This window comes from Stegostoma tigrinum, chromosome 23, assembly GCF_030684315.1.
Source record: "Stegostoma tigrinum isolate sSteTig4 chromosome 23, sSteTig4.hap1, whole genome shotgun sequence".
Classification (NCBI taxonomy): Eukaryota; Metazoa; Chordata; class Chondrichthyes; order Orectolobiformes; family Stegostomatidae; genus Stegostoma; species Stegostoma tigrinum.
The window spans coordinates 7,351,356-7,375,560 of NC_081376.1; the positions used below are offsets into that span (position 1 = coordinate 7,351,356).

The 24,205-nt window shown below is 42.8% G+C and overlaps 1 protein-coding gene across 2 annotated transcripts in view; it reads right to left on the reverse strand.

Annotated features, from left to right (window-relative positions):
• Window positions 1-24,205, reverse strand: part of gsg1l (gsg1-like) — a 225,242-nt gene that overhangs the window by 102,405 nt on the left and 98,632 nt on the right. For both annotated transcript variants that reach the window (XM_048552779.2, XM_048552778.2), the window contains exon 2: window positions 21,145-21,192. In XM_048552779.2, the coding sequence (XP_048408736.1) occupies window positions 21,145-21,192 (48 nt within the window). The remainder of the gene's footprint in view (window positions 1-21,144; window positions 21,193-24,205) is intronic.

The window sequence follows — 24,205 nt, forward strand, 5'->3', positions numbered from 1 at the left end:
GCAATTGTAGACTCTGAGTCTGTGCTCAATGGAGTTCAGAAGGATGGTGGGGATCTGATTGGAACTGACAGAATACTGAGAGGCTGGAATAGAGTGGATATGGAAATGATGTTTCCACTAGAAGGAGAAACCAGGGCCTGAGGGCACAGCCTCAGAGCAGAGGGATGATTCTACAGAACTGAGATGAGGAGGAATTTCTTCAGCCGGGCATTGGTTGATCTGTGGAACATATAGTCCCAGAGGGCTATGCAGGCCAAGTTATTGAGTGCATTTAAAACAAAGATAAAAATTTCATAAGAGGATCAAGGGACACAGGGAGAAGGCAAGAGAATGGAGTTTTGACGCATATAAGCCATGATCAAATGGCAGAGCAGACTTGATGGGCTGAATGACCTAATTCAGCATCTATATCTTATGGCCTTGTGAACTGTGAAATGCAACCAGTATGTACTTTTCTGTATAGCCTACTGTGTTCTACCTAGGTCTAAGTCAGAAGTCACATGCAACCAGGTTGTAGTCCAACAGGTTTATTTGACATCTCAAGCTTTCAGAACGCTGGTGCTGTGTGACTTCTGCCTTTTCCATCACATCATGGCTACATAAGTCTAGCAGCCGAGAGACTTGGACATGGGCAGGGCTGGGGCTCAACTGCTTTGGAGACAGAAATAAATGGAGAAAAAGATCAAATTCCTGTCCTCCAGAGGTCTCTGCAGCAACTACAGTGAGAAGGATCGGAGCATAAATCATTAATGACATAATTATATCTGTTTACTGTGTTCTCACATTGTCACCGCTTCCATAGTTCTGTTCTCCACTATCAAATCACATGAAACATTCCCTTTTTCCTTCCTCTCAATGCATGAAATATGTGCACTCTTTCTGCTGAGACTGTAATCTCCAGGCATTAGAAAGCACCACAGTGATGTGAGTTTGAATTTTCCTTAAACATAAGAAGATTCAAAATGAACTGCCATCCCTGCTCAGCTTCTTATGGGGGAATACAATGGAACAAGGTTGCTGGCAGCATGTCCTCCTCAGTTAAAAGCTCACGGAATGGATGTAATCATTGCTTGGCATCTTGTTCCTGGAAGACAGCTGACAATGGTCTTATCTTGGGATTTTGTATGCTGGTAGTCTGACGTTGCTACTCGTGTTCTTGACAAGGGTCTCTGGAGGAGGATTGTGGATGCCTGGCATGTGATGAAAAGGCATTTTGAAATGTATCTATTCTAACCATTTCTATTCGACTGAGCTCTGGGTCTATGTCCTTATTGATTAATAGCTGGCTGGTTTAACAGTAAATATCAGATCTCGGGTTTACTGAGATGCACCTATCGGCATGTTAAACCATAGTATTGAGAATTTCATTGCTTTTAAGGCGGGCTTCAACTTAGGATACATACATACTCCAACACAGAGAGGCTGAACTATAGGTAGGTAGTATATGTAATATGTGTGTGTGTGTGGGGGGATAGTTAGGTCATTATTTGTGACTCGATGGGCAGAAGGGCCATGTCTCTATCCCTATCTGTATGCCTCTTTAACTCTATAGTATCAGTTTTGATGTATTTGTATTCATGTTTGCAAAATGAGTTTATAAGCATGTACTGCATCAGCTCCAGGTCCATCTTCACTGCCAGGCTATCTGACTAGATCAGTCAGGATCTGTAAGTTAATATATAGGGTACAATCTCTGCTTCCACTTATAGCTAGATTTCCATGAGTTTGGCCTATTTGCACAGGACAATCTGGCATCTGAGTAGAGGCATGAACCGTAGGAAAAGCTGAGTCAGGAGTCATCGAGTCATAGATCTAAACAGCATGGAAACAGGCCCTTCAGTCCAACTCGTCCATGCCGACCCGATATCCTAAACTAATCTAGTCCCATTTGCCAGTATTGGGCCCATAGCCCTCTAAACCCTTCCTATTCATATACCCATCCAGATGCCTTTTAAGTCTTGTAATTGTCCCAGCCTCCACTACCTCCTCTGGCAGCTCATTCCATACACGCGCCACTGTCTGCATGAAAATGTTTCCCCTTAGCCCCTTTTAAATCTTCCCCCTCTCACCTTAAATGTATGCCCTCTAGTTTTGAACTCCCCCACTCTGTGCTAAAGGTCTTGGCTACTCACTCTATCCATGCCCCCAATAATTTTATAATCCTCTACGAGGTCACCCCTCAGCCTCCGACACTCCAGGGAAATAGCCCCAGCCTATTCAACCTCTCCCTGTAGCTCAAACCCTCCAAACATTGCAACATCCTTGTAAATCTTTTCTGAACCCTTTCAAGTTTCACAACATCCTTCCTATAGCAGGGAGACCAGAATTGCACACAAAATACCAAAAGTGGCCAAGCCAACGTCCCTCTCCTGCTGCAACCCTCTTGTACTTTCTTCGGCCTTGAAACTGCTCGACCATGTCCTAAAGCAAACCAGGTACTACATTATGGAACTGGATAATCCGCAACAGACTAAAGTCTACATTTAAACCTTCCAAATTTGGCCCCAACCGTGGTGACCGCTACAATCGGAACGTTGATCTCCTACAGAAACGTTTCTCGCTGAGACTTTTGAAACACACACTCGCTGCAGTGCGCCGGCATCTCCAAATACTGCAACCAAGCCTACCCCAGCTCAGAGCCTCCCTCTCCCAGACCTGCAAAGGGCCTCTCCCATTTTTTTATCCTTTGTAAGATCCACAACCAAAACTCTCAATTTTACTTGGCTTTATTAGATTGCAAAATTTATTATAACCATTTCCGAAGAAGGGCCGCGACCCAAAACATCAAGCTTTCCTGCTCCTCTGATGCTGCTCGGCCTGCTGTGTTCATCCAGCCTCACATCATGTTAACCAATGTCCTGTACAGCTGCAACACGATCTCCCAAGTTCAATAATGTATGATGATTAAATTTGTTTTAATACTGCAATTAATGGTGGAGATTTGTTCAGAAAAGATGTGATGGCTAATTGAACCAGCATTACGAATGTGTTCAGGTGTACTTTATCCAAATTCAACTTGTTTGTTTGAACATTTCCCTTTTGAATGGTTGAGTGTTGTGTACTATGACTCTGTAGACATGGACTATCTTCTCTGGGGCCCTCGGACAACCATCTTCCTGGTTCTTTTCTGGTGTGTAGTGTATCCAGACTCACCTTGGATCATTCCTTCTGTATTGAAAATACTTTTGATGTGGAGGTACCGGTGTTAGACTGGAGTGGACAAAGTCAGAAGTCACACGACATCAGGCTATAGTACAACAGGTTTATTTGAAATCACAAGCTTTTGGAGCACTGCTTCTTCATCAGGTGATGTGGTGTTGTATGTCTTCTGTTGGTAACTGTCATGTTGGTAACTTCAGGTTGTGACAAATAATGTGGAATAGAACCTTTTTAAAGAAATGTTCATGGGATATAGGCATTGCTGACTTGACCAGGCATGTATTGCTCATTCCTAATCGCAGTTGAGAAGGTGGTGCTGGGCTGCCTTCGAGAACTGCTGCATCACATTTGGTATATAGACAGCACCATATTGCCATTAGGGAGGGAGTTCAGTATGTTGACCCAGTGACAGTGAAGGAACAGTGGTGTAGTTCCAAAGACAGGTATTTTGTGCCTTGGAGGGATGGTGGTATTGTTGTTGTGTATCTGCAGCTCTTGTGTGCAAGGTTGCTGGCTTGGAAAGTGCTGTCGAAGGAACTCTGGTGAATTCCTACCATGCAGCTACCACTGAGTGTTGGTGATGAGGGACTGAATGCTGAAGGTGGTGAATGTGGATACCAGACAAGTGGGCTACTTTGTCCTGGATGGGGTTGAGCTTCTTGAATGCTGCTGAAGCTACACTGATCCGAGTAAGTGGGGAGTATTCCATGGCACTCCTGATTTTTGCTTTGTAGATAGTGTACAGGCTCTGGGGAGTTAGGAAGTTAGTTACTTGCTGCAGGACTCTGAGCCTCTGACCTGGTCTTGTAACCACCTATTTATATAGCAGGCACAGTTCACTTTTTGGTTAATTGTAATCCCCAGGATGTGGGATTCAGAGATTGTAGTGCTGGCTAGGTGAAAATGGTTAGATTGTCTCTCGTTGGAGATGGTCAGGATCCTAGTTTATGCCCAAAATATCCCAGATGTTTCACATCTTTGCATCATCATCTTTATCATTATCACTCTTGTCGAGAATAAGTTTCACTTTCTTCACCCCTACTCCATTCCTGCACCCCTTCATCACCTTTTGTCCCAGTTATTATGAATGGTCTGTCAACAAAGAGGGCACAAACTGAAACTGAATGAGCTTAACAATGTTGAGATTCAAAAGAGAGAATAGCATTTCTGTTACTTCAGACAGATGTTACTGTGCCCACTTGGTACTAGTACTCACTTCACCATATCCCACAGACAAAGAAGCTTCTGATCCCATTCCCTGTAGAGGTTGACCACATCAATATTGACGACACGCTCTCTGTTACAGGGGAAATTTGAGAACAAAGACTAAGTGAAACAGACAAAACTGAGCCAACTCACAGATGGTATTTAGGTAATTAATGTAAGTGATCTGGAGCCAACTGTTACATTGCTGGAAGGGATTTTGCGAGCAGCTCATAATTTTTTTGGGTTTGGTGGCACCTATAACAGGAATTTCATCTGTGCTTTCTTGATGTGCTTCCTTAGGTTCGGCAGGTCTCTTTTGGAAAGACTATTTACACAAGTCAATGGGGTTTTCCCAAACTCCTGATGATAGTTATTGTCAGAACAATGCCAAGACAAGAGAGGTGGTGGTTTCATTTGTAATATCACTGGACTAATAACCCAGAACCCAGGCAAACGTTCTGGAGACATGGGTTTGAATCTCATCCATGGCAGATGGTGGAATTTGACTTCAATTAGCAAAAACTGGACTCAAAATCTAGTATATTGGTGATCATCGAACCACTGCCATTTGTTATAAAAACCCATCTGCTTCACCAATGTCCTGTTAGGGAAGGAAATCTGTCATCCTTACTTGGTCTGGCCCATGGATGACTCTAGACTCTCAGCAATATGTTTCACTCTTACTTGTCCTCTGGGCAGTTAGGGATAGGCAATAAATTTGGGCTGATCCACATCCAATGGCCAATTTTTTTTAGTTATTTAGTGAAGGCAGTGCTGGTGCCTGAGGTGCAGATGTAAAGAAAATGGGAACGGATAGCATATATCTTGTGTGCCCTGGTGAGGTCAATGTATCTGTTTGCAGCTGGCCTCCTCCACCTAGCTTCCTTCTGCAAAGACCCAGTTGTCTTTCCTGAGGATTTGGAGCATGTTCTGTCTGACCTTGAGGGATCTTCTTTTGTGATATTTTGTAATACCATTTCCACTTCTTTGGTTGCCAGCATCCAATGTAAGACAGTGTGGAAAAGTGGGACAGCATCACACATCGAATAATATCCACCATCAAATGATACAGCACAGACAGTGGGTGCGGCCAGTCCTTCAGCAAGAACTTAAAAGAAGCCAATATTTAAAAGCAAAGGCTAGTTGTCTTGAGAAATTTTTGTTCTTTGAAAATTGGCCAAATTCTGTCACTCAGCTTTCCAATGGACATGGATAATCTAACATACACACACTGAGTGATTTTACCATTACAGCCCACCCAAGAATTATATACATCTACAAAGTTAAAAACTAGAAACTACAGATTTGCCCCACATTGCTGAGAAAATGCTAAACCTTTCGATTACAGCGAAACTGATATAGGGCTTTCCCATTGAAACCATCTTCCTATGTATATAGAATCAAAAAATCTTGGAATAAAAACAAAATTGCTGGAAAAGCTCAACAGGTCTGGCAGTATCTGTGGAGGAGTAAACAGATTTAATGTTTCGGGTCCGGTGACCCTTCCTCAGAACAGTACAACAACAGCACAGAGCTCGCAGGTATCTGTGAGTATGCTACTGATTTAATTTAAGGAGAGGTTCAGGGCATTGATGTTTGTCAGTTTATTTGTAGGTGCTGGTTTAGCATTAAAGGCAATTAGGTTACTGATGGTTCTCAATTGTTCATCCTTATCAGTATAACCCATTTAAAAAGTGTTATAGAGTCTTGAGCATTTTCTCCACCAGCATACACAAGCCAAACTTTAGAGCTAGAAGTAGTAGAGCGAAGGGTGGGAGTTCGCTTGCTGATAGTGGCTATTCATCCCAGGACACTGCCATCAGCTTTTTAAGTACAGCCCTGTTCTGTCTGTACACATTGCAATTTTTTCTTTCAAATGTTTATCCAATTCTCCTTTGGAAACTACTATGAACACTGCTTTCAAGCAGTGCATCTCAGATCATAACAACTCACTGACAATTAGACATTCTTTTTATCGACTCTCTGGTCCTTTTCCCTATTCCACTATATCTATGTCCTCTGGCTAGTGAAAACTCTGCCACTGGGGAAGCAGCTTACCCCTAATTATGCTGCCATTCATCATCTTGTTCGTTCTATTAAATGCTCACTTTAGCAGCTCTCAGGGCAACAATTCCAGTTTCTCGAGATTCTTCACAAAGCTGAAGCCCCTGATTCCTGGTATCTATTTAATAAATCTAAACTGTACCCTCTCAGTGACTTCATATCCATCCCATATTGCGCTGCACAGCATTATACACAGAACTCAGATTGAAGTCTATAACCAGTGATTTATGAAAGTGTGACATTACATTCATAGTTTCGTATTTTATGCCTCGATTTGTTAAAAAAAATCACCTAGTCATCATCAATAACTTCCAATCTCTCTGTTACTGCATTAACATCCAAATTGCAGCCTTTAATGCATATTTTGTCTCTTCATTCTCCCCACCAAATATATCCACTTCACAGCTCTCTGTATTAAATATAATCTCTGATTTCTAATCATAGAATCCCTGGAGTGCAGAAAGAGGTCGTTCAGCCCATCGAGTCCACACCGACCCTCCGAACAGCAGCTCACCCGATCTCTGTAACCCTACATCTCCTATGGCTAATCCACCTAGCCTGCTCATCTCTGGGTACTATGGACAATTTGGCAAGGCCAATCCACCTACCCTGCTCATCTTTGGTCTGTGAGAGGAAACAGGAGCACCTGAAAGAAACCCCCACACAGACACAGGGAGAACGTACAAACTCCACACAGACAGTCACCTGAGGCTAGAATCAAACCAGGTGCCTGGTGCTGGCAAGCTGCTAACCACTGAACCACAGTGCCCATTTTGTGTGTCCTTTCACTATTCAATCTGTATCGTAAGAAATAGAAGCAGGAGTAGATCAGATGGCCCATCAAGCCTATTCTGACATTCAATATTTCTATGGCGGACCTTGATCTTCAGGCCCACTTTTTCTCACCTGCTGCCCCTATCCGGAGAGATCAAAAAGCTGTCAATCACTGTGACAAATGTTGTGTCAAAGTCTTTGATCATCCACAATATTGACATGGCCGCAGGAGAGTCCCAAAATACAATGGATGTTTCTAATTTTTAATTCCAAAATGTAATTTCCATGAGGGCTGATAAGGCCAGAAGTAGCTGTGGATGTAACTTAAGTGGCTGTTTAAAAAGGGAAAGACAAGGTGGCACACCAACAAACATGAAGGAACTTCAAGCAGCTCTTAAAAGAGGAGAGAGGCAAGGCAAAACAGACTGGGCTGTGATCACTTGCAATGATAAAGGTAGCAAGGGATTGACAACCCCTCACATAAACGCAAAACACCCCCGACCCCCTTCAGTTCATAAACAAAGAGCTGCAGACATTGAGGTTCTGAAATTGAAACAGCAAATGCTGGAATGGCTCAGCAAGTCTGGCAGCATCCGTGGAGAGAAAACAGATTTAACTTCGGGTCCAGTGACCCTTCTTTACTTCTGACAATGTTAATGTTACCAGAAACCTCAACTGCAACGGTTGCAATGTTTGGCTACCCTACGGTGGCTCAGTAGTTAGCACTGCTGCCTATCAGCACCAAACACCCCAGTTCAATTCCACCCTCAGGTGTGGAGTTTGCATGTTTGCCCTCTGTCTGCTTGGGTTTCCTCCCACGGTCCAAATATGTGCAGGTTAGGTAAATTGGCCATGCTAAATTTCCCACAGTGTTCAGGGATGTGCTGGTTAGGTGGCTTAGCCATGGGAATAAGATGGGAGTCCAGGTGGGATTTCTTTAGCGGGCCAGTATAAACCCAATGGCTTCTTTCTGCACTGTAAGGATTCTATGATCAGCTCATGGCAAACAATTCAGAGTGATCTATGTATCATTTTTAACATTTAACTTTTTGGCCTCACCTCTTATTTGTCATCTTGCCTACGTGAATTGCATTTCTAATTCTTCTCACAATTAGTAAGCAATAAATTCACTCTTTTATTGTTAATTCAAGAAAGCCTGGTAGAATTGATTCCTTTTTAAAAACACAAGTTAAGTTCAGTCTGGGAGAAAGTTATCCATAAGGGAAGGGACCCTGTTAAAATTAATTTAGTTGAATCAAACCAAGGGGTGTTGGTGAATAGAGAAGGGAATTCAGCTCATCCCTCATCTCCTGGGAACTTAAGATACCCCATTTGGAATCATAACAACTTAGGGAACAAGGCCTAGGGCATGATCATGACAATATTTACAATATTTCTCAGTTTTTGTCTCATTGTGAACTTTGAAGTCTTGCTCATTATACTCCAGTCCATTTGGGAGTTACTTATATTAGGAAGTGCAGAGAAGGTGGTAGTAATTACCAGGGTCTGCTGTACCATTCCTCAAGGCGGAGAAACAGCTGTTCCCCATCACTTTCTGTCACAGTCCATTTTGCATCCATGCTGCCACTGTCCTTTAATCTCATGGGTTTCAACTTTGATAACAAGTCTATTACATGGCACTTTTCCAAATTTTTTTAAATGTCTATTATGCGGTACTCCATTCAAAATGACCTATTAAGCATAAGCACTTGGCATTCGGCTCACTGAGCCAAGCATTTTTCTGCTTCCCTATAATGTTCCTTCAGCACTTTTTGCAGTCTTCAGTCAGGCTTGACTTTTCAAAAGATGTGTATTACTCTCACCTGATCTGCAATTTGCACTAACAAATGATTAGGAACATAGAAACAGGAGTATGCCATTCAGTCTCTCTGGCTGTTCATTCTTCAGTTAGGCCATTACTGATCAATGCTCTCAACTCCATTTGAGCGCCTTTCAATACTCTTTCAAAAGTTATCTTGTAAAATAAAATTGTATATCCCAATTTTCAAAGTTTTGATTGCATTTTGATTGAAGCCACAGTCTTTAGAGGAGAATGGTTTCTATGAGGTTTCTAATTTCAATCACAATTTTGTTCTTTTCACATTTCATTCATGCAGTAGGAGCATCACTGACTCAGAGGGCAGTTAATGGGAGGGTCATTGGCTAGGCCAACATTTATTATCCATCCCTAATTGCCCGGAGGGCAGTTAATGGGAGGGCCATTGGCTAGGCCAACATTTATTATCCATCCCTAATTGCCCAGAGGCAGTTAATGGGAGGGTCATTGGCTAGGCCAACATTTATTGTCCAATTGCTCAGAGGGCAGTTAAGAGTCAACCGTATTGCTGTGGGCCTGGGGTCACATTCATGCTAGACCATGTATGAATGGTAGTTTCCTTCCCCAAGGGACATTAGTGAATCAGCTCCATTTTTCCAACAATGGATTTATGGTCATTATTAGACCCTTAATTGAAGATTTTATTTTAATTGAACTCAAATTACACCACATGCCATGGACAGGATTCGAACCTCGGTCTCCAGAACATTACCTGGGTCCACAATGACCTAGCTCCAATTTTAAAATTGTGTCTCCCTTGTCCTGGATTCCCTGAGTAGAGAAGTTAGGTTCTCATTTTTGACCCCATTAAAACCTGCAGATATTTACCAAGACTCCTGAGGCAGTACTTTCCAAACCTACAACCACCACCATCTAAAAATACAGGCAGAGGACACATGGGGTCACCACCAATTCTAAGTTGTACTTAGAGATTTTTCAAGACCGTCACCATCCTGACCTGGAAATATTTTGCCGTTCTTTCAGCATCGCTGGGTCAAAGTCCTGGAACTCCCTCTGTAACAGCACTGAGGACGTACTCACACTCTGTGAAGTTCAAGAAGACTGCCCACCACTATCTTCTGAAGGGCAACAAGGGGTGGGCAATAAATATTTGTACAGACAGCGAAACCTACTGTCCGCTGAATTAATAAAAATATTTGAATTAATTAACTAGGTCAGCCTTCAAGCTTCCTATGACAGAGAGAACTTGTTCATGCAACATATCCTCAATAGTTATTCTGCTTAATCTGTTTCACATCCACTCAAAGGCCAATATCTTTCTTAAGGAGTGGTTGCCAGATTGAATATAACACTCCAGATGAAATTTGTCCAAGAGTCTACAAAAGTGAAGGCAAAATTTCTTTTTCTTTGTAGTCTAGTAACTTTAAGATAAAGATTGGCCCAGTTGTTTGTTTGTAGCAGAGATCATTTTAAAAAGGTGCCTTCTTTAGAGGATAACTTTTCCCAGGTCCAAATGTATTTATATTTTGAAAGGAACCAATTTAACTAGGCCTTCCTGAGTAGCACCCTTTACAGTTGCTTTGTGTCCATTCCATCATCTTGCAGGGTTATAGTTCTTCTAGTTTTTTGTTTGTTACTAGTTAGAAATTCCTTTGTCTTTCCTGGATGGCCACTCATTTAATCCTTTGTACTTTCCTGTTCTGATCTGAATTACTTGTTGTAACTCTCAGACTAATGTTCCTGAAAAATAGGGAATAATTGGGGAATCTCTCAACAGGACACACCTTGGGTGGTGATGACCGAATGGTATTATTGCAGGCCTGTTAATCCGGAAACCCAGGTAACAGTCTGGAGACCTGGGTTCAAATCCCACCACGGCAGATGGTGGAATTTCAATTCAACTAAAAATATCTGGAATTAAGAATCTCCTTATGACCATGAATCAATTGTCAGGGAAAACACATCTGGTTCACTCACGTCCTTTAGGGAAGGAAATCTACCATCTTTACTTGGTCTGGCCTACAGGTGACTCCAGATCCACAGAAATGTGCTTGACTCTGGGCAATAAATGCTGTCTGGTCAGCGACACCCTCACCCTGTTAATGAATAAAGGAAAAAAAAACCTGGCTGAAAATATGGATTCTACACTGAGTTTTGGTCCTTATTGTCAATTTTCATAATAGTGAATGATAGATGCATGGAAATAGTTTAGTAGGTTACAGGGAGGGGGGTGACAGGTTCAGCAATGTCATGTTCAAAGCACCAATTCATATTAGAAGTACAGTTGAGAAGTGTGGAGTTCAGGAGAGGGAGGATTCTTTCCGTAGACCAAAAGGAAGCTCCAAGGGTGACTCTGTAGGCCTGAGAGATGAATGAAAAGAGGCTGTCTAGGTTGTAGTAACTGTGTCAGTAACAGTATAATAACCTCACATGCAGTCAAGGTAAATGAAATATCTTCACATAATACAAAGCAAATGAATGCATGATGAACAGTAGTACCTTGGGAAGCACTGAGGATCATTGTGGGGTTAGGGGTTGTTTGATGGGCTAAAGGATGCTTTTCTGTGCTGTAGATCTCCATGACTCTATGATGATAGCTCACAGGCATCATTCAACAAACTGCTAGGTATAGCACCCTGCTACAGGAAAGATATTATTAAGCTGGGGAGGATTTCAAAAGAGATCTACCAGGATATTGCCAGGATTGAAAGGTTTGAGTTATAAGGAGAGGCTGGATAAGCTGGGACTTATGTTCACCTGGAATTTAGGAAGTTGGAGGTTGATCTCGTAGAGGTTTATAAAATCATGAGGCAGGTGTCTTTTCCCAAGCGTGGGGAAGTCCAAGACTAGGGGGTGAAAGGTGAGAGGAAAAAGATATTTTAAAAAATGATGGGCGACTTTTGGGTTACAGAGAGTGGTTTGTATGTGGAATGAAGTTCCAGAGGAAGTGGTGGATGCTGGTACATTTATAACATTTAAAAGGACATTTAGACAAGTACAGGAATAAGAAATATTTGGAGGGATATGGGGTAAGTGCAGGCAGGTGGGACTAGTTTAGTTTGGGATTATGTTTGGCATGGGCTGATTGGACCAAAAAGGTCTATTTCCGTGCTGTATGACTGAGTCCTCAGCCCCCAATCTTCCATCACTCACCCAGCAACATTGGCGCACACCTAATCTTCTTGCACTCCATCTGACTTTCACATATCTTTGAATGCCTGCTTCACACCCACTGCTCTCTGTCTGCAAGATCGCCCAGCTACTCAACTTTGTCAAGCAGAAACGATATTCTGTCTTGCTGGTGCAAGCCACATAATCATTTGAGGAACAGTGGGAGAAATGGGTAAGGTTCAATTCATCCCCAGTGAGCCATTGAATGACTCAACTATCAGCCACAGAACACAAAGCATCTAATGCTGCACACCAATGGTAGGAGACTGCTACAATTTTGCTGCAAATTGGAAACGGCAGATAACGAGATCATGAAACCCCAACTGGCACTTCCTCACCCCAATACTCCCCTTCTACTTGCGTGTAGATATTTTCCTAATCAACCTGTTCAGAAATGTTATGCCACACCTCAGAGATAGGGACACTACCATTGTGCTACAACACCTCCCTGCTTGTAAGTACTTTCAGAAAGACAATAGCTGTCACCTGGGCAGCTCGGACACAGCCAGGTTACGGAGCAAACCTAACTCCACAGCCATGATCAAAGCAGTTTGATCCATTTACCTTTTGCATTGGAAAGGTCCGAACTCATCGCAGCAAATTTGGTTTTGCTTGAAAGTTAAGATTTTTAGATAAGCATCAGTCGTGGAAGCACGAACAGCACCAAAAGAGATTAAAGAGTAAAGTTAGCATCATCCCAGGGGACTGTAGGTCTGCCCTTTTATCAGGGACAGATGACTCTTGGCGGTTTAACCTGAAGACCTCGGGTAATGGACAAGGTTGAGAAGGTCACACCTTTCCTATTAAGGTGAATTGCCAAGATCTTTCTGCTTTGGTAGAGGATTCTAAAACTAGGGTGCATATTTTTAAGGAGAGAGGAGAAATATTTAATAGGGACCTAAGGAGCAACATTTTCACACAGATGGTGTTTCGAATGTGAAATGAACTGCCAGAGGAAGTTGTCGCTGGCAGCATTGTTACAGCTTTTGAAAGACATTTGGACAAGTGCATGCGTAGGAAAGGTTTATGTGGATGTGAGCCAAATGCAAACAAATGGGACTAGTTTAGCTTGGGAAACATGGTCGGCATGAATGGGTTAGACTCAGGGTCAGTTTCTGTGCTGCATGACTCCACAACTCTTCAGTCTAACCTCAGTCAGAACACGGGCTGAACGCATGCTTTTGGTAACACTCTGCATCACAAACCAGCTGTCCAGTCAACTGAGCTAACTGAATGAGTTTAACCCAATCCTAGATTATCACGCTGCAGCATGCCCATCTTTGTCTCTGTTGCCACTTGGTTTGAATCTTTCCCGGTGATTGTAAACTGCTAGTGAAGATCTTAACTCACCCAGACAGAGGTAGCCTCAGTAAGAGGCATTTTGGCACTTTATCACAAGAATAACTTTACAGCACTAAGGGAAATAACTTCCATTGCTTAGACTTTTGCACTGAGATTTATAACGGTGAGATATTGGATTCTTTTTGGGGCGAAGGAGCCAGACTATCACCATTTCCATTTGATTGCAGAAAATTGCTTTATCAGGAAGCACAGCAGAATGGGACAGAGCCAAGATACATTGGCAGAGAAGCTCACTGTGGAAAGCTTCCAGCTGTTGCCAGGCCTCTCATCACTCTCTAGTGAAGTCGCTCGAGATGTATGCTTGACTGTGTATGAAACCACCATCACTGTGGTCATTACAGGGCCTTCCTCTGAACCCATGAAATTTGTAGAGTCCGTTTCGATGATGAAGCTCACTGTACATGGAGTTTTGACATACCTTTGCTGAGTCTGAATACGTTTGACAGGCAGCAAATCACTATCAGCAAAACAGTATCTCACTAGAACATAGACCTGCCCAGCACAGGAACGGGCCTTTCGGCCCACAATGTTGTGCCGAACAAGATAGCAAATTAAACTAATCCCTTACGCCTGCCCTTGGTCCATATCCCTCCATTCCTTGCATATCCATGTACTTATCTAAAAGTCCCTTAAAAGCCCCTATCGTATCTGCCTCCACCACCAGCCCTGGCAGCGTGTTCCAGATCTCTACCACCCTCTGTGTAAATAAACTTTCCCCTTGCATCTCTTTTTAACTCACGCACACCCCCTATCCCCCTGCTCCTAAAAGCATTTCCTTTAGTATTAGACATTTCAACTCTGGGAAAAAGATTTTGACTCTCAACCCTACCTGAGCATCTCAGAATCTTGTCGAATTCTATGAAGTCTCCCCTTAGCCCCTGCTGCTCCAGAGAAAACAACCAGAGATTTTCTAGCCTCACTTTACAGCTCATACCCTCTAATCCAGGCAGGATCTGCTTGGCCTGTTGTGTACATCCAGCTCCACACTTTGTTATCTAGGATCCTGGTGAACCTCTTCTGCACCATCTCCAAAGCCTCCACGTTCTTGAAATGCTTCAAGCAGAACTGAATACAATTCTGAAAGGCACTGCAGGGCAAATCTCTACCCCTGGCCAAAACTCTTACACCAATGGCCATGCCTGGGTCTACAAAGGCTCTGTGTCCATAGGGCTCACTGAGAACTCCCTTGTCAAGCTACTTTCTCGGCTCTTCTGAGAAATACTGCTAAGGCTTAGGCAGGTATTTGCTGAAAGGCTTAATGATATTTTATCAGTTGGCCGTTTCAAAAATTCCAGCCTTGGAAATCTAGGCTTTATTGGTCAATCTTCATTCCATAAAATTCTTGAAGCAATCATGGCTTGCATCAGACCAAAGATATGTCTGGCATTTTGTATATTAACATGGTGTGGTCTTTGGCTTCATGCTGTTTGACAGAATGGTCTTGAACATTTCAATAAGGCTCCTTTACCTTTGAAATTAAATTGTGACTTAGCAGTGTATGGGAACTTACTATCTCAAACTGAAATCACTCTATCCATTTTGGGCTTAATGGAAATGATTGATCCTCCATAGGTAAAGCAGGAGGAACATTTTTTGTCAAATGTGTTAAATTTTCATATGGTAATGGCCAAGATTTGTGAACTGTGGTAAAAGACTGGGATTTGATGCTGCCCCGATTAAAATCAAACAGGGTTTACCCCTTCACCCAGATGTCAAGATAAATCTGGTAGCAGGGCAAGAGGATCTCCAGGCATGTAGCAGCAATGACATCAGCAGGCAGCAAGGCAGCCAATCAAATTGCAATATCCACACACAGCAAACCAGGAAGTTATAAACGCCCAAGAACCTTAATATTTAGCTTAAATTGTTTCGAAGGCAAAATATATGTATTTGAACTGAAACAGAATCTAAATACCTGCCTAAGCCTTAGCAGAAACAGAATCTAACAGAATCAGGATGAACAAGTTCATAAAATAATGATAACACAGTGTGGACCTGCAGGAACACAGCAGGCCACCTATCACCATCCCACCAACATCCCCAGCCCCGCCTTGCCCTCTCTCTCTATTTATTTCCGAACTCCCTTCCCCGTCCCCCATTCCTCCTGACCCGAAACGTCAGCTTTCCTGCTCCTCTGGTGCTGCTTGGCTTGCTGTGTTCATCCAGCTCCACACCTTGTTATCTCCAGCATCTGCAGTTCTTATCATCTCTCATACAATAATGAAATCTTTTTCAGTTAATGTAGATTATTCTTTCATCAGTCTCAAGAAATGCAACATTCTATGCATATCAAATTAGCTTTGCAAGATCAACTAGAATGGTTTGCAGTCACTGAAGAGTCAATACACATTTATAGACTTTATTCCAAAGTTGTCGCTTTTCCAGGGTATTCAGGGTGAGCCTAGTTATGTGGAGTACAAGTTCTTATCAATTCATGATTGCAATGGAAATTGGAATTTCTGGGACATTGTATAATGTATATATCACTTTCTACTGCAAAAACATGGAAAACACAAAAAATAAGAATGGGAGTAGGCCATTCAGTTCTTTGAGCCTGCTCAGCCATTCTTCATGATCATGGTTGATCTCAACAGCTTTAGAACATAGAACATAGAAAAGTACAGCACAATACAGGCCCTTCGGCCCACAATGTTGTGCCTTGGAATAATCCTAACCCAAAAATAAAATAACCTAACCTACGTTCCCCTCAATTCACTGCTGTCGATGTGCTTTGTTCCTGTTTTTCTCCATATCCTTTGATCTTATTGGCCCCAAGCAACATATCCAACTCCTTCTTGGAATCGTACAATGTCTTGACATCAACTATTTTCTGTGGTTGTGAATTCTACAGGCTCACCACCTCCAGGCGACAAAAGTTCTCTTATCTCAGTCCTAAATGGTTGACCACACATCCTTAGACCGTGAATCCTGATTCTGGATTAATCCCACCATTGGGAATATCTTTCCTCTTTCTACTTTGTCTGGTCCTGTTGGAGTTTTATAAGTTTCTACGAGATTCCCTCTCATTCTTCTGAACTCAGGTTTTATGATCCTAACTGATTCAACATCTTATTTGTCAGTCCTGCCATCCCAGGTATCAGTCCGAATCAGCCTGGTAAATCTTCATTGCTCTCGCTGTACAATTCCTCAGATGAGGAGACGAACCTGCCCAATGGTGTGGTCTCACCAAGCCCTGTATGACTGCAGCAAGATGTCCCCACTCCTGCACTCAAATCCTTGTGTTATGAATATTAACATGCTATTGGTCGTCTTTACTGCACTTATCTTCAACAACAGTACACAAGGACACCCAAGGTCTCAGTGAAGGTCAGGTTCTGTCAATTTCCAGCATAATACTCTGCCTTTCTGGTTTCACTACATTTAAATCACATTTATCCACATTATACCACATCTGCCATGTATTGGCGCATTCATTCGGCTTGTCCACGGCACATTGTAGTATCTCTGCATCATCCTCACAGCTGATGCACCCACCTGACTTTGTGTCATTCACAGATTTAGAGATATTACGTTTAGATCCCTCATCTAAATGGTTAACACATACTGCGAATAGCTGGGGTCCCAATACAGGTCCCACTAGTAACTGGCTGCAATTCAGAACAAAGAACCCAAAATGTCAGCTTTCCTGCTCCTCTGATGCTGCTTGGGCTGCTGTCTTCATCCAGCTCTACACCTTGTTATCTCAGATTCGCCAGCATCGGCAGTTCCTACTATCTCTCCATTTATTCCTACACTTGTTTCCTAGTTTTCTAACCAGTTTTCTGTCCATATCAATACACTATGCCCAGATCTATGCACTTTAATTTTACATACCAATCTCTTATTTCCGACTTTGTCAAAAATCCACTAAATCATGTCCACTGGCTTTCTCCTCTTCAACTCGACTAGTTACATCTTGGAAGATTCCAAGAGATTTGCCAAGTATAATTTCCCTTTCACAAATGCATGCTGACACTATCCAATCTTAACACTGTTTTCCAAATTTTTAAAAAATCCATTTTGTGGGAAGTGGGTGTTGCTGGTTGGGCCCAGCATTTATTGCCCATCCCTCGTTGCCTTTGAAAAGGTGGTGGTGAGCTGCCTTCTTGAACTGCTGCAGACCACCTGCTGTAGGTTGACCCTGATGCTCGAAGGGAGGGAATTCCAAGATTTGGACCCAGCAACAGTGAAGGAATGGTGATATGTTTCCAAGTCAGAATGGTAGGTGGTTTGGTGGGGAACTTGAAGGTGGTGGTGCTCCCATGTATCTTCTGTCCTTGTCCTTCTAGATGGGAATAGTTGTGGGTTTGGGAGGGGCTGTCTAAGCCTCTCTGGTGAATTGCTTGTAGGTAGTACACACTGCTGCTACTGAGCATCGGTGGTGTAGGGAGTGCATGTTTGCGGATGCAGTGCCAATCAAGGGGGCTGCTTTGTCCTGGATGGTGTCAACTGTCTTGAGTGTTGTTGGGACTGCATTCACCAGGCAAATGGAGAAGTATCTATCACACTCCTGACTTGTGCTTTGTCGATGGTGGACAGGATTTGAGGAGTCAGGAGGTGAGATACTCGCCATACAATACCCAGCCTTGACCTGCTCTTGTAGCCACTGTGTTTCTGTGGCTCAGTTGCTAATTCTTTTATTATGCACTCCATCAGTTTCCCCGCTAATGATGTTGGGTCTATCTTTCATGGCTTTTTCTCTTCCTCCCTTTTTACATACAGGAATTCCATTAGCTACGCTGCAATCTACAGGAACTGTCCCACAGTCTATGGAATCTTGGAAGATGACCACATGCATTTATTTGTGCAATTATTTCTTGGGACACTTCTTTAAATAACTCTGGGATGTAGATTATCAGGGACTGAGGATTTATTGACCTTCAACTCAATTATCTCCCCTGCGCCATTTCTCTAATAATACTGATTTCTTTCAGCTCCTAAGCCCTGTGACCCTGTCACTAAACCCTGTGTTCACTGACATTTCTGGTATGTTATTTCCAATCTCGTTTGTAAACACAGAAAAAAAGGTATGTATTCAGTCAGTCAACCATTTCACTGCTCCCCATTATAAATTCCCCTGATTCTGACTATGAGGGACCTATATTTATCTTCACCAATCTTTTTCCCTTCACGTACCTATAGAAGCTGTTACAGTCAGTTCTTATTGTTATACCAATGTCTCAAATCACAACAAATAGCCTCATAGTTTAATTTTGAAAATGTAGGATGTACAACAACAACAAGGTGACACAGTGGCTCAGTGGTTAGCACTGATGCCCCACAGCACCAGGGGCCTGGGTTTGATTCCTCTCTTGGGCACCTGTCTGTGTGGAGTTTACATGTTCTCCCCTGTGTCTGTGTGGGTTTCCTCCAGGTGCTCCGGTGTCCTCCAACAGTCCAAAGATGTGCAGGCTAGGCGGATTGGCCATGCTAAATTGCCCACAGTGTTCAGGGATGTGTGGATTAGCGGGGTGGGTCTGGATGGGATGCTTTGTTGGACTGGTTGGGCTTAGGGGTTTGTTTCCACACTGTAGGGATTCCATAATCTAATATGCAGCAAACTTTTTATTAAGTGGCACCTATGGAACCAGTTGATCTAGAATTCCAGTTGATCAAAAGGTCCATGTAATCAATGTAAAAACACACTAATTAATAGAAATGTAATGCAGGGGGTATACGCTGCACCATTATACTTTAATTAAAACATAAACCACTTAAATAACAACGTGACTTTGCCTTAGATAAAACTTAGTGGCAGAGAGCCTTCTCACTCACACCCTCAACTGACTACTCAGACTTCACAGTAATACAGTAAACTTCAAATATTTGAGGCAGATAATTTTTGCCACTTTATCCAGAGTGCCAGTTCATAAGATGCCTTTTTTTCTCTCTTTATTCATTCATTTGATGTGGATGCCGCTGGCTAGGCAGTATTTATTGCCCATCCCTAATTGTCCAGAAGGCAGATAAGAGTCAACCACACTGCTGTGGATCAGGAGTTACATATAGGCCAGACCAGTTAAGAATGGCAGCTTCCTTCCCTAAAGGGCATTAGCGAACCAGATGAGCTTTCCCCAGCAATCGACAATGGACTCATGGTTTATCAACAGACTCTTAATTCTAAATTTCTTCTGAATTGAATTCAAACTCCGCCATAGCGGGATTCAAACCATTACCTGGGTCTCTGGATTAACGATAATATCAATGGCCATCGCTGCCCCTTAAGTTAAAACAAACCCTGCCATGCAAAGAGAAAAATCCCACTCACAACAACTTGAAATGACATAATAATCAGTCGTTGAGTTGTTGACTGAGGGATGAATGTGAGCCAGGGTATCAATGAGAACCCTGTGCACCTCTTCCAAATAGCATCATGGGGGTTTTTCCACACCTACCCATACAGGCAGGCAGGGCCTCAGCTTTATGAGTCATAAAGATGGAAAGATGGCACCTACAATAGAGCGACACACCCTCAGTAATGCATGGGATTTTTCTTAGTTTTTATTTATTTATTTATTTATTTATTATCCTCAAGCTCTTGAGCTCAGAGTTTTGTGACTTTGTAGCCGCAGCTGACAAGGATTTCAATCTCATTCCATGATATCCAATCTTCTGAAGTTGTTGCTCATTTGATTGGAGTAATGGCGGTGAACATTGGCAACTTTACCATCATTGCCGGACCAAAACCCAGGCCAGCACCTCTCAGAATAATTTCAGGGTCTTAATGTGAAACCTTTGACACTTGTAGTTCCGGTCAGAACATGTTAGGCTTGACTTTTTGCTTCTTGTTATTTGAATACATAGTTCAAGAAAACATAGGGCAGCACGGTGGCTCACTGGTTAACACTGCTGCCTTACAGCTCCAGGGACCCAGGTTCAATTCTAGCCTCAGGTGTCTGCCTGTCTGTGTGGAGTCTGCACATTCTCCCCGTGTCTGCGTGGGTTTCTTCCGGGTGCTCCAGTTTCCTCCCTCAGTCCAAACGTGTGCAGGTTAGGCCAACTGGCCATGCTAAATTGCCCACAGTGTCCAGGGATATGTGGGTTAAAAGGGGGATGGGTCTGGGCGGGATGCACGAAGGTTCAGTGTGGACTTGTTGGGCCAAAGGGCCTGTTTCCACACTGTAGGGATTCTATATATTTTTTGTTCACTCACAGAATGAAGCATTGCTGGCTGGGTCAGCATTTATTGCCATCCCAGAGGGCAGTTAAGAGTCTACCACATTGCTGTGGGTCTGGAGCCACATGTAGGCCAGACCAGGTAAGTAGGCAGTTTCCCTCCCTAAAGGCCATTAATGAACCAGATACGTTTTTCCTAAAATCAACAATGGCTTCATGGTCATCATTAGACTCTTAATTCCATGTTTTTACTGAATTCAAATTCTACCATCTGCCACAGCAGAACTCCAGCCTGGGTCCCCAGAACATTACCTGGGTCTCTGGATTAACAGTCCAGTGTTAATACCACTAGGTCACCATCTCCCCTCAAAGCGGTGAACGTATAAATAATCTCAAGATGTAAAAAATGTTTTCCGTCAATCAATTTAATTTAGTTTCTCTGTGAAAGGTTAGACCATTGAGTACGGAATGCTCAATCCTGTTTTGTTACTCACTTCTCTCGGAGGCAGGAGCCAGATCAATAAAATTCCGACACTTTTCACCTGAAACAAAGAAAATTAGAATTACTTCAATTACATTGACTGGAATGAGATCTCTGCATTAGCTTTCATCATCTTAAACATGCAACGGGGCCGAATCTTCCGACTGCCTTAGAAATACCTAATTCTGAGGAAATGCAGAGAAATATCTTCATTAACAGGATGGGGGCATTTATTGTCCATCCTCAATTGCCCAGAGGGCAGTTAAAAATCGACCAGATTGCCGTAGGTCTGAAGTCACATGTAGGCCAGACCAGGTAAGGACACAGATTTCCCTCCCTAAATGACTATATAGTGAACCAGATGGGATTTTGCAACAATCAACAATGCTGTTAGGCCAGCAATTTATTGCAGGCTTGTTTTATTGCATTAAAATTTCATCATCTCTCATGGTGGGATTTGAGCCCATGTGCCCAAAGTATTCGTTCTGATGAAGGATCCCCCAACCTGATATGTTAACTCTGATTTCTCTCCACGGATGCTACCAGACCTGCTGAGCTTTTGCAGCTATTTCTGTTTCTGTGCCCAAAAATATTAGCCTGGTGGATTGAATTACGAGCCCACTGCCTTCACCTGCTGACATTGATGTAAATGTAGAGTAGTTAAAATGACAATTTGTCCCACAAGTCCATTTTATACTCCCCTTTTGAATCAAGCCAAGAATTCTGTGGTCAGGGGAAGTAACATTTTTTTGGCCGTTTTCGTCCCTTAAACATAACCCAGAGATCTCCGTTGTCTCCCTCGATGGGAGAGAGAACTTGGTTACATCTCATATTATGCAATTGGAGGAAAGGTGTTGTCAAATTCGAAAGGGTGCAGAAAGATTTACAAAGATGTTGTCAAGTTGGAGGGTTTGAGTACAGAGAGAGGCTGAATATGCTGGGGCTATATTCCCTGGAGCATCGGAGGCTGAAGGGTGACGTTATAGAGGTTTGTAAAATCATGAAGGGCATGGATAGGGTGAATAGCTGAGGTCTTTTTCACAGGGTATGGCAATCCAAAACTAGAGAGCATCGGGATAAGATTTCAAAGGGACCTAAGGGGCAACTTTTTCTTGCAGAGGGTGATGCATGTACGGAATGCTCTGCCAGAGGAAGTGGTGGAGGCTGGTACAATTACAACATTTGAAAGGCATCTGGATATATGAATAGGAAGGGTTTCGAGGATATGGACCAAATGCTGGCAAGTGATACAAGATTAATTTAGGATATCTGGTCTGCATGGACGTGTTTCACCGAAACGTCTGTTTCTGTACTGTACAACTTTATGACTCCAGTCTTGAGGGTTGGTAAAAGGCTATGTATACACAGCTATCAATTTTAAATAGTACTTATTGACTGATGTGTTGCAGATGCCCTAATGGTAATCAGTATCTATATAATTGCATTTGAGTTCCAACGTATACATCTAAATGAAGAGGAAAGACAGAAGAAGAGCCTTTCTCAGTTATACTAGAATTGCTATCATTATGCAAATTAATATAGAACTCATAGAAATGACTTCTGACTCAATACTTCTCCCTTTCCTCCCACTGTGCTGTAACTGAATACTTCAGATCCCAGAAATGTTATGCTTAATTAATAAGGAGGGCTCAAGCAAAGCATTAATTAATATGGAGGGCTGAAGCAAACACAGAACCATGGTTCTAAATACCTAATGTCTTCCAAATTTTTGATCAAACTCATGCAGAGCACCAACACTGTGCTCCAGACTGTGAGAAAGTCACATAGCTTGCTCAGTCTGGAAAACAAAAATGCTCTGCCTTCTTGTCACACATCCCTCCCAAATTCAGAGGCCTCACTTGGAAATAAAAAAATGTCAGAGATTTCAGACCATCAGCCATGAGCTCAAGTCAAACCAACTGAAATCTGAACTGCTTTGTAATAGACCTCCTGCAGCTGTCTAGCCAGTAATGTGCTGTGTAAATAGATATGTGTGTACAGGGTAATGAGGAGGTATCATAGAATCATAACAGCATGGGAAGAGGGCCATTTAGCCCATCAAGTCCACATTGACCCTCTGAAGAACGTCCCACCCAGACACTATGGATAATCCACTTCATCTGCACATCTTTGGACTGTGGAAGGAAGCCCATGCAGACACGGGGAAAACGTACACACAGACAGTTGCCTGAAGCTAGGATTGAATCCAGGTCCCTGGCACTGTGCTAACCACTGAGCCACCATGCCACCCGGGGGCAAGGACTGTAATGTCTAGCCTCACCATCCAAAAGCCAAGGTTCATCTGTCATAGAACACAATGCTCACTGACTCAGGCATCATAGCAACATATTCAGCATCAAGATCTGTTTTGGTCCCAATCTCTTATCGCTAAACAAGCCACTCAGGAAATAGTTGAAAGAGCCCATTTAGCATTATTTGACAGCGCCTATTTTTCTTCAAGTTTTTCGTTTGGCTAGCAGCTTTTCTTGCATGGGAAGTTAAGTGAATTTTCAAAGTTGCTATTTCAAAATCAATGATAATATGTAAGCTGTATGTGAAGTGGATGGCAATAATGGTAGGTTCTTGTAGTTTGATATGAGTGACCCTACCCTCCCAAATTAGAGTGGCTTGGTTAAAATTCCATCTGCTCCAAAGACAACAGTCGACAGAAGTCTCCAAACTTGTTTATTGAAGAATCTCCGGAGGTGAACGATGAAGCGAATAGGTATGGAAATCAGTTACTCCTTATGAATAATTGCTCATATTGCTTAATTTATACGGTGCTGTTTATATTCATAGAATCCCTATAGTGTGGAAAAAAGCCCTTTACACCAACAAATCCACACCGACCCTAGGAGAATCTCATTCAGACATATCCCCTTTAACCCACCTAAGCCAGGCATCCCTGAGCACTATGGGCAATTTAGCATAGCCAATCTACCTGGCCTGCACATCTTTGGACTGCGGGAGGGAACCGGAGCACCCGGAGGAAACCCCATGCCGACACAGGGAAAATGTGCTGACTTCACACAGACGTTCGCCCAAGGCTGGAATCAATCCCAGGAATGTGGCAC